This window comes from Peromyscus californicus, unplaced genomic scaffold (genome assembly GCF_007827085.1).
Source record: "Peromyscus californicus insignis strain IS unplaced genomic scaffold, ASM782708v3 Scaffold_14__1_contigs__length_90479793_seg_2, whole genome shotgun sequence".
In the NCBI taxonomy this organism is placed as follows: Eukaryota; Metazoa; Chordata; class Mammalia; order Rodentia; family Cricetidae; genus Peromyscus; species Peromyscus californicus.
The window spans coordinates 25,304,573-25,316,605 of NW_026294436.1; the positions used below are offsets into that span (position 1 = coordinate 25,304,573).

The 12,033-nt window shown below is 41.4% G+C and overlaps 1 protein-coding gene across 2 annotated transcripts in view; it reads right to left on the reverse strand.

Moving 5' to 3' along the window:
• The window catches only part of Nek7 (NIMA related kinase 7), a 136,435-nt gene that overhangs the window by 13,490 nt on the left and 110,912 nt on the right, over positions 1-12,033 (reverse strand). For both annotated transcript variants that reach the window (XM_052737091.1, XM_052737090.1), the window contains exon 8: positions 3,638-3,732. In XM_052737091.1, the coding sequence (XP_052593051.1) occupies positions 3,638-3,732 (95 nt within the window). The remainder of the gene's footprint in view (positions 1-3,637; positions 3,733-12,033) is intronic.

Sequence of the window (12,033 nt, forward strand, 5' to 3'; positions counted from 1 at the left end):
TGTTTGTGTGTCTATGTACATAGCCACAAAAACAACTAGCATATTTCATGGCAAAACAGATACCATATGGTATGACTCAAATAATGTAATAGTCCAATATAACAAAAAAACTGATATTAAAACTGAACTACATTTAACAAGGACTTAGGGAATAGAATGCATTCCATCTCATCATGCACAGTATATTATTTAGGGAAAAGGTTATTTTAAGAGAGAAAAGACTTTATTAATATTATAACTAATCCTTAAATAGTTTAAATCATAACTTTCTTTTGATTATGTCTCAGAAATATTAAATGTGTTTAAAAAATATGCATGACTCTCAGATGCAATTCAAGGTATCCAGCGGCGATTTTTATGCAGAAAAATGTGACTTAGAGGATATGGCACTTTAAAAGAGACATTACTGAATTTAAATGTATTTTAAGACAAGGTTCGAAACTTGACATTTAAAAGCGCAAGCAACTACTTGGTAAGCAAGGTTACAAACTAAAAATTCAATTTAAAATGTTCGCATCCTGTTCAGAACCTTCTAAATCTCTGAGCCGCAGCCGCAAGAATACAACATAGAGTGCCAAGCTGCCCCAAAGTCAGTCACCCTTTTCTACATGTGCTAATAAGTTTGATTTTGGAAGGACAATGTGTACATTCCCTAGACAGGCAGAGTGTGTGTGAAACACGCTGGTCCATGCTGTGCTACTCAGTGAGCGTCAGTGGGGACAGGACAAGCTGAAAATGGCCCTCATCTGTCTTCTGTGCTCCAGACAGGGTTTTAACTCCTTCAGAGCCTCAGCCGGGAGGGGACAGGATTGGAAATCCCACCTAGGAAACGGCTCTACATACGGTTTTACCTAGCCCACATTTTATATAAAACCTACACACACCCACACAGAACAACCTTGGGAATAGTTCCACATGACGGCATAAAGTAAGTAATGACTTGAATGCCCTAAACACACAACACTGAGCGGGAATTTCTAACGGAGGACCCACCATCATAAACATTGTTTATGCTGAAAACGCAAGGATACTATAGGATAAAAATCAAATGTTAAATAAGCCACCTTAAAAACACACCATAGACATAAACTACCATCTCCCCACCCTTGTAAGACCTTACATAAACGTACACTCATTCTCTATCATATGCTAGGAGTTCATTATATTACTTTTGTCTCAATACTGCAGAGTGTTAAAAAAAAAAATCTGAATGTCCCCTAAGGAGTTAAACAGGAATAGTATATTTTCATGCATCTCCTGCTTTGACAGATGAAAAATGTCAACTGTCCTGTTTTTATTTTCAAGCTTTTGCACTATTCATCTGGTTCATTAGTGCATCTCGGCGCTGCCCCTGACAGCTGCTCGCCCTCTCCTCCCAGCAGCTGAATTTTTCAGGCTAATTTGATCCTCCACACTGAGACGATCGCTAGAATGATTGACTCGCTCCCTGACCTCCAGGGTCTGACTTTCCTCATTAGTATTCTGGGGGTGTCGGAGGGACGAAAGCCCACTGTCTGTCTTCGGGGCTGGTGGCAGCTCTCTTTTTTTTTGAACTGTAAGCCACCAACCTACAACCCTGTAAGGATGCAATTGCCGCACTGAACAATAAAGGAAATGTGTAAAACCTACTTTTCCATGTAAAGGTCCATGTAGCAAAGCTCAGCATCTTGATTTTAATTAGTAAAGTCTACTTTGTTGCATATCAATTAAAACTGCACTCCTAGTTTTTTCAAAGGTTTCGGGAATATTTGAAAGTCTAATTTCCTGAGTTTAAAACACGTTCTAAAAAGGGCTTCCTACTCCTTCATTGTTAACAGTAATTTCTTGGTGGATTATGATAGGAAAAGAAAAAACCTCTATTGGGTGCTACAGACACTGTGAAAAGCTAAACTGCACTAAATCTATCTTTATATTCAGTATCTTCTCTGCTATTTTTTAGTGTAATTTAGTTTTTCAAAATTGTCTGTAGCACTCAATAGAGTTTTTTTTCTATCACAATCTACCAAGAATAAAGATAGATTAAATCTGTTTAAAAGTTCCCAACTCTTGCATGGAGGATTTGAGAAAATGCATCGAGATGGATCCTAACATGATAAACACTTGAACTTGAAATTAGCACATGTATACCTTGAGGACATGGAAATGTTCAGAGAGAGAACTCTGATTTTGGTGACCACATTAAGCATACATAAAATCAGACCCCGCCTCTCAAATGCAATTGTAAAATGTGGGTAATTGTTTCAATTTTGATACAAGGTTGCAAGAATTAAGTAAACGTCTTCCTCTAATACTACCTTCAGCTCCGCTTTTCTACTGCTATTGCTAACTTCAAGCTCATTATTAGAAAATCATTTCCTACCTACTTTTAGGTTGTTTAGATGGAAAGTGTTATTTTGATATCAGATTATGGCCTGAATGACTCTAATACTACTTAACCTGGTTTTAAAAAAAAACATTTTAAACACATGGATTAACTTTTAAATATTACAGCAGCAATACTATCAAGTCAATTCTTATCAACATTGCCGCCCGAAAATCATCACCAGAATCCAGAGTGAGCCAAATCTCTTGTCACCCCATGGACGACACACAAGGATACAAACAAGCAGCATGGGCCCCTCATCGTCCTGTGGACACACAACAGCACATGTTCTGCTACATCACTAATTCATAGTATTTCACAGTCAAAACCGGTGAGTTCACGTAAGAGTCTGTTCAAATCCTTTGAGTGTCCTCAGTCATCAGAGAAAGCACAAAACCAGAAAGGTAACTCTCCCTAAATTAAGGAATATATAATCAGCACAACTCCAAAAGGTCAATACTCATTTCAGAAAGCACCTCGACGAGCCACCTTCAAGTGACTGTGGCACAATCCGAACAGATGACACCAGAGTCAGGAGAGCAAAACAGACAGACACGCACTGTGACTTCCTTCTTGAAACACAAAAATAACTCCACCTATTGTGTTTCTTCGAGTCAATAAAATTTACTCAGATGCTGACTGATTTTTAATTAGCATCTTTGACTCTGTATTTTCCTGACATACAATTAAAATTCTATCTTAGGAGTCACTAACTTGGGATACTGTCAATGCCGTTGCTCTGGAGGATGGTGGAAACTGTGTCACTTAGGTGCCCTTTTCTACAGCTACAAGACTACATCACAATATAAATAGAGAGCCGTACTATAGGACTCTGCCCTCCTAAGCTAAGAACAGAATTCTCAAGCTTAACTATTTGCAAGCCATCCTTAAAGCTGGATTTTACCTGTGTAAATAGGAAACAAAATACTGATAAAGATAAATATTTTCATATCTTAAATCCATGGCATTATTCTCCTGCAATGCATTAAAAAGTTTTCACATTTGTATCTCTCTCTCTCTACACAAAGGATGAGCAAAATATCATTAGAGTAAAATATATATTAAAAAAAAAACCAAAAAGTCCTTGTTAAAAAATGAATGAAAATATATTAGACAAAATAAATATGTGTGGACTTACTTACCCAATGAATTAACTCATCACAACAAAAGCTGACTACAAAATACCATCCAGAAAAAGGAAATGTAAACGATAGTACTGGATACATAACGTAAGTGAAACTGTGTCAATGTACAGAATTTATCAACAGTGCCTACCTCATATAGCAGACAGCCAAGAGACCAGATGTCAGACTTGAAGTTGTATCCATTCTCATGTATTCTCTCTGGAGACATGTAGTAAGGTGTACCCACTGAAAAGAGAAACCAAACAGAACTAGTACCATAAAAACTAAGACGTGGGTACATTAGGAAATTAAGCACTGATTCTGAGGGGTAGAAAGCAGGGTGGGAGGTGGTGTGGCACCTGAGAGGGGTTGTAGGGGAGAACTGGAAGGGAAGAATGAAACGACTGGTAATTGTATCTTAATTTTAAAAATAAAAGAAAACATTGAGAAATTAAACACAAAATTTTAAATTGAAAAAAAGCAAAAATTTGTTAGGATCACAACATTGTTTTTGAGAACACTCAAAGTTCATTTCATCTTCACTATTCAAAAAAGTACATTATCTATACTATAATAAAACAGAGTGTGGTGGCTTAAACTCATAATGGTCTCCTTTGAACAATCCAAGGAGAATTTAAGAAGGATAACTAAGGGAAAAAAATTTTTTTTCCTCAGAAAAAGTTATAGAAGTGATTCACATGGGACTTCGCTGTTTTCAATATGGCTTCTTTATTTCAAATAACTAAGAATGATAATATTTTAAATTACATAGTATTAGATAAAAGCTGTAAAGCATATATATAAACACAACATAAACCTACCTCTTACAAAAGTGTCCCTGGGAACACAGTCCTGGCTCCTAGTATAAACGATGAACCTGCTGACACTTAGTTACCCTATGGAGGAATTCAGGGACTGAGTGCTGGGCGCTAACACCTACGCAAAAGGCCCCGAGTTCCTGCAGCTCCAGAGACTTAAGGTGCAAGATCATCTGGGTACTTTTTGGTTTTGTTTTAACATATAAATGCTTTCTTTCTCTTTTGTGGCATTTTTTTTTTCAAAATGCTAACATTACTTTTAAGAAAACGAAAGCATGTAAGTTATGTTTTGAAGAGTGAAAACATTTAAGTGATTTTCAAAGTGAATATCTTTAATTTCAAATACCTCAACTTCTAATTCGCCATTTTTAGCCTAAGGCTCTTTGCCAAACAGAAAATCAAGGTTTTTACTTACTTGATATTCATGAACCTTATTGACCAGAGGCAACCTGTACTAATGATATGCCACTGCTTGTGGAGAAAAGGACATTTTCTAGTTTTCCCCATTACTTAAAAAAAAAATCCCCTATGTATTTGCTATAACGCTTAATGAGATAATTCACGATACTGTAAAGGGGACTTTAGTCAGAAACACTATTCAGAGTCATACCAACAATAATCAAAGCACCGTTCTTGGAAGCAAAAGCCAGTTTTTAGAGGGAATAAAGTTCCAGCCTTACACCCGTGTGTGGCATCTCAACTGTGCTAAGCATGGACGCGCCACAGGTGTACCTAGAAGGGAATCCACTGTCAGTGAAGAGTGGATCTAAGAGAAGCACTGACGGAAGTGAGCAAGAGGGAAGTAAGATGATGCAAGGCCAAAATTTTAAAGGAAATACGAACGACTCTGATAGCAGAGAAAAACTTTAAGAAATCAGTTAATTGTGGCACCGTACCTTGAAGGCAAGTTTGCATATTTCAGGAGTGTCGGGACAGGAAGGGGTTGTTCAGAAACAACAACAGCACAAACTAGCTTCAAAGTGTCATTACTGTGGGAAATCAACACCGGCCTGCAGCTTCCGGAGCTTGGACCACCTTCTCATACTTTGCATAAAGCAACTCCAATTTCTGGCCAGATGCACACACTTCCTCTGCTCAAGGAAGGATGGTGGGCGCAGTTGGGATAATGAGCAAGCGCCTCACAGGCTTCTGGGGTTCCAGGACATAAAGTGAGAGACTGTCAGAGAGAGGCTTCTCGGAATCCACAGGGGGCAGCTGAAAACACCAAGCTGGAAGGTTCAGAGTTTACCAAAAGCAAAGGTAATTTTAACCAGGAGCTCTGGGAAGCCTGCTGATACGTTAGGGGTTTGATAAGAGTGTGAAAGATTGATGACAGGGACAAATGCTAACACTTTACAGAGATTAGCCTCAGCCCAGCATAACACCTTAACGGAAACACCAAGTCAGCTCACAGACAGCAACTCCCAAGTGAAGGGAGCAGAGAAGAATGACGAGGAGGAGGAGTCCGGAACCAGGCTTTAAATGGCTACAGTCTAGCGTAGAGGAACGCCCTCTGTAGTTGCTGGGGGTCAGCGTGAAGTTACTGACTGAGCACTGTGGTTTTAAACTTAAACACTGGTTCCCATCATCTAAACAGTGAGCATCCTCCAACTGTTTCCGCACGTTTTATCTCAACGACTTCCTGAGAATATATTACAATAGAAAACCAAGCATGCCACCCACCTCCTTCACAGCACATTTCCAGTCATCATAGAGGATAAGCAGGTTTGCATTCTGGACTACTCCCATTTGGGCAAATTCATAATTACTGTTGACCAGAGGCCTGAAAAGGCGCTTCCACAGCCTTCCTCTGACATGCTCCCTAATGTGCCCCTCTGCTCTGGACCCACCTCTTCTGCTGACTGACCCGGGAGAAGCTGTTCGACTCCATCACATGGCAGACTGATTCGCCCCTTCTCCTCTCCTCCGAACAGAGAGAGGAGTGCATTTAAGTGCTCAGGAAAATCTGCAGTGCATTTAAACGCAGTGCTATGTTTTCAACATTTCAACTTAATGAAGACATAATTATTTCCTAAAAATCCTTTCCTTAAACGTCATGGCAGCTGCTTTTATGAGGACTGTTGCCTGAAGAATGTTGTGACTTTTTCAACAGCTGGACAAGGGGAGAGACTTGTGGAGCGAGAGCACTAGATATTAAAACATTATCGTGCAAACTGTTACACACGGAGGCACTCAAGGCAGCATGATGCATAAGTCTACTTATCTTTCAAGAATTTATGGTTATGGGTAAGATGAGAATACATTTTGCAAAAGAAGATACTTATGCCATTTTAAACTCCTGACATGAGTAACAGTGGGTAAGAAATGGATTTTTTTTTTTTTGTAACGAAAAGGCAGTTGGCTTTAGAAGAACTGAAAATGTTATCTGACTTTCTTTAATCTGTACTAATACTGTACCATGATTTTTCAACTGTAAAAATAAAGCGCTTTCCTGACATTAACTGACCTAGCTATAAGAGAAGTGCTTTACTGATACATACGTCATAAAAAGAAAATACACCTTAAAATCTGTGACTGGTTTTTAGAAGTCCCACCGTAAGCTTAAGAAAGTCAACAAATCTTGCTTTTGGGATGTTCTCCCAGAAGCTCCGGCTGGCACAGGGACACTTCATTGGAAACAGCTATACACAGATCACTTTCAATGGGTTCGCCAAAAATTTAGCACTTTAATCTCTGCAAAGACTTGAATAAAGAAAAAAACCAGCACAAGGAAAGAATCTTTGTTATATGACTGGAATGCTGGGTTCTATCTGCAATTACTCACGGAGGTAACAAAGAGCTGGTCAGAAGATGCAAATGTGTTTCGTCCTTTGCCTCTAGCTACATCCTCCTCTTCTTTCATTGACATATTTAGCGTGTGTGTGTGTGTGTGTGTGTGTGTGTGTGTGTGTGTGTGTGTGTGTGTGTCCACAGTGCACATGTGGAGGTCAGAGGACAACTTGCAGGGGTCGATTCTCTCCTTCCACCATGTGAGTCTTGGGATTGAAGTGAGACTCTCAGGCTTGGCTGTAAGCACCCTTACCCACAGACATTTTGGCGGGTGCCCCTAGGCCTACATTTAGTCATTTTCCTTAACTATGAGAAGGGATAGTATGTAAAATGAGATAGTGTATAAAATGAGGTATCTCTGAGACATAATTTATACTTTAAATTCTACAGCTCTTGTAAAAAAAAAAACTTTAAAAATCCATATGGAAAATAATTATATGGTAAAAAAACCGCTATGCTCTTTTTTAGAGCTGGTCTTTAGGTCAGCCAAATGAGGACGCTCAAAGAGAAATAAGCTAAATCAAGGCCGGAAGTGCTGCTGCTTTTTCTCAGAATCGGGACAAACTGCAGAAGAAAACCCCTTGAACATTCCTTGCTGGGAAAATTAAAAAGACACACGTCATCCCGACCACAGTTTGATTCAAATACACAACCAAGAGACGAAGCATCCATTTCTGTTTCTCCTTTGTACTTATGAGTCAGCCAGAAATGCTGCTGGCAGACTGAATGGAAAGAGACCAAATTTACTCCATTATTCTGAGTATAATCTGAGGTCAACATGGGATGTCTGAGTGCTAGATCAGTATTTCTATGGCGAAAAGACATTTGGAAAATAAAATCTGACACCCTCAAGGCATACTTAATAACACTGTGACACGGCGGAAGGCAGGCTCAGTGGATTCCTCTGCCCCCCTGTTCCGGGCACTGCAGTCAATGCACTGTGTGTCGGGGGACTGACTGAACGAACGTCTTAGGTGCTACCTGTGGTGGTGCACACTGTTCTAGGTCCTGGAGAGACAGGGAAAAACAGGGCAGGTCCTCAGTGTTGTGAGGACCACAGCAGAGCCACACAGGGCTTGTTCTGAGGAGCTGTCTGAGACACTGTACTCCTCATCAGTAATGAGGTCTGCCAGGTCAGGCAAGTTGCCAAAGATAGAAGACTTGCCCAGGGCAGCCTGGAATTCAAGCCCATTTAGCAGACAGTTACTTCATCAGACTGAGGACTGTACAAGGGGAACTGAAAATGTTTATGCCTCCCCCAAATCAAGAAAGCAGAGAAAGTCGCATGAAGAGCTAGAAATTCAGTGAGCTGCCACGTGAAAATGCTACTATGCGACGCTGCTGTGGTGGTTTTTTTACATAAACACTCGTTATGGTGGCTGAGAGGTTAAATGTGCACAGTTTAAAACAGATAATAGCGTCTTCCCTGAGCAATTACTTAAGTCGGGAAAGGACTGAAAGTTAAAAATAAACCAGCGGAAGCGGCCTCCAGGACTGTCTGAACATATGCTGCCTCTCCACTCCACGCCACCCTGAACAATGTGAGGTGCGCAGCAAAGATGGACTCGTGGAGAGGAGCCAGGCAAGGTGTGGGGAAAACAAGTGTGTGACCACAGGTGGCACCTGGCACCAGACAGGAAACCGTTCTAGGGCCTGCCTCACAAACGCTAATTTTCTGAGTTGAAATTAGAGGACGCATCACACTTGGAAATAGTGTGGGGAACACGAATCGTACACTCGGGAGATTCCAGTGTGAAATTCCCGTATCTGGCCCGGACGGCAGGGGGTGGGGAGGTATACATTGATTCTGTTGACAACATCACAGAACCAGAGAGATGCCTGTCTCCATTTGAAAGATAAACAAGAGCTCAGGCTGTCCTAGGATACAACAGCAACACAATTTCTCCCCAGGGGTTTCAAGCACTGCTCTAATAGAGACACTAATAATGGTGCAGTCCAGTCAGATTTAAAAATCTGTTTCATTTCAGGATACAGAACCAGCACAAGCAACAGGTAAACGTGCACTTGTGCGCACAGAAAACTCCTCCCCATCTTTTCTCAGGGACATTATGAAAGCGTGCACAACCCCATCCAAACATCATCTGGGCTCAGCAGGCAGGAACTCCCTGGGTCTGCATTAGTACGTCCAGACCACCTCAACTGCATGTACAGGAGCATGCTAGGTGCTGAGATTTTTATCTCAGATTCATTTTCCTAAGCAAGCTTTGCTCCTGGTGCTTTTTTCTCCTCTCCTACATCCCAGGCCACGAAAGGGAAGCCACTGAGAAGCATGTCTGCTAGGGAAGTGAGAAGCCACTGCAGCCTGAATAAACTTTTGGGAATAACTTTTAAAATATTCCAAACCTGCCCCCCCAAAATAAAAAAAAACCCACTCCATTTCAAAAATGAAATTAAAAACCATTAAACCATTCTACCATTAAAACCCCTGGCTTTTATAACGGTGTGATGGACAGAATGCTGGCCTGTGATCCTTCTACTTGGTGTTAGACGTGTTTGCATTATGGCACCTGCCAAGAGGGACTTCGAAGGTGTAAGGTTACACCTGTTATAATAAAGATCGTCCTGGATGATCACAAAGAATACGACAAAAGAGCAAGAGACTCCACGTGTGAGCGAGGCTCATGCTATGGCCAAGAAATGGAAGCAGTTTCTAGAAGGTGAGAATGGCCTTGAGCCAATAGGTAGTTAGGAAACAGGCACCACAGCTTTAGCAGCACCAAAAAGCTGAATTCTGCCAGGAAGCTGAGTAGACAAGAAACAGATGGTGTCCTACAGCCTCCAGGAGCACTGAAGATGAACTACAGTTAGCTCACCGAAATGCAAACCGGATGTGGGACCCATGAAACTGCAAAATACTACAGTTCTAGTGCTTTACCCCATGAAATCTGTGGTGCTGTGTGAGGGCGGTGCTTTGTTGTTGGTGATTCCCACACTTCGTGGGAGAGTGAGAATTCAATTCCATGGGCCTGGGACACACTCTACAATGAGATCCACATGAGACACCAAGGAGCACAGCAAATCATATAGGGCTTTAAAAACGTGTGGTATCTGAGAGCTTCACATTCTGCGAAGGTTTGCTTGCTTTGGTTATCTTGTGGAGTGGGGGGCGGGGCAATGGGTAGGAAAGTAAGAGATGCCAATATACCCACTCTAGGAAAAATGACACTTGTTATAGTAAAGCCATGGTTTGTCCCCAACTTCAGTGAGCTCTGGCTTGGCCATTCACTGACACGAATCTAAGCAATTGTACTTACCTCACAAGTTATTGAACTGAGGGGAGACCAGAAAATGGGTAACAGATCATGTGACATTTAGTCCAGAACTTTTGAAGCTTGACGAGTAAAAACGTTTATTTTAACTGTGTAGATTGCCCAAATACTGCGCTTATCATAAGGGCACTGATCCACAAAACAGTCAGGAGGGTCAATATTTGGGGAACAACAGAAAAACCTGTGCTCAGAGTATCCCAGTTTAGAAAGACAAATTCCTTACGGCCACACAGGACTCCTGTTTCATTCACAACTATTTCCATGAGAAGAGTTCATTATTGGTTGTGTGGGGTGGCTCCAACCATGCCACACAAATAATGCAGCACAAATAGAAGACCAAATGAGACATTTTCCCCCTTTATCTCTGTGCATTATTCCTGGGCTCTCCTTTTCTGGACACACAGAGGACTGCTTGCCTAGTCTGTGAAGACACTTGTCCTGGATGATGAGACGTGAGTGGATGTGTTTTGTGCCGTCATATTCAAGCAGAAGGCTTGAGTTAGGAGCCAGTGAATGATCTTCATGCTCTTTCCCCTTCAAATCCCCAAACCAAATGCTGGACTGAATACCATACAGGACTGAGGCTGTCTGAAAATGCTGGTACTGTGAGGAGGGCAGGCAGGCCACTGAAGACCAAGCGCAGGCTGCAAGGGCCTCTGGGTGACAAGAGATACAAAATGCTCTGATGCAAAAGTGTATTTCATTCTTCAACGTAATCTCGCCCACACTAACACATCTAGTTCAACTCCCTCTTTTATGCAAAAGCCTGTCTTTAAGGCCCATTCCTTTAGTGCTCATTTCTCAGGTGTCATCTATCGCTCAATTTGATGGTGGAGAAAATAGTCCTGAAGACAGATTTCAAATGTCCTACAGCCCCAGATCTCAGATTTGTTGTAATTTTTCCTAAATCTGGAAGCAGTTAAAGTACTCCAGAGCATGAGAAAGCAAAGTGTTTCATAGCAGGCAATGTACAGCAGATTGGGTAAGTCTGGATGGAACAGAAAGTCAGGAACATGCCACTAAGTGTTGTTAGAATGGGAAACTAAATGTCTATGAGAATAACTCCAAACTAGGAAGCCAAAGACCTACACACACCTTCAGCACAGCCCTACCTATCCCTTGGTGCTTTCCTCAACACCAGGATACACACACACATAAGCTGAATGACTGGCAGACTGTTGAGAAGCCCTGTGTGTGTTACTGCCCACTGGCAGCAGCACAGGAGGTACCATACAGGGCTAAATTATGTCTGACCAACTGAACTGATCAGACAGTATGTCAGGAGAAGGTCTCCAAGTGGAAAAAAGGGAACCAGTGTGAAAACCCTGGAGATCTGGGCTAATGTTTATTGAATTGTAGGCCAGGCAACTCATTAATGAGTTGTGCAATCAACTCACCAGTTTGCAGTCAGCACTGGTTTAATTGAAATAAAATGGAACAAGATCAAAATACTCTGCTCTGTGTAATAGAATCGTGGCTCCATGCAACTTTTGCTTCAGCATACTTGATTATGATCCCGCTCAGGGTCACAATTTTGTTGGGGGTTACCCTTAAGAACGCTGAAAAACACTGACCTAGTCAATCAGAAAACTGGATCAAGAGAGAGCTATGTCTTTACCATAAATTTTTAAAGACCTGGATAGGTAGCA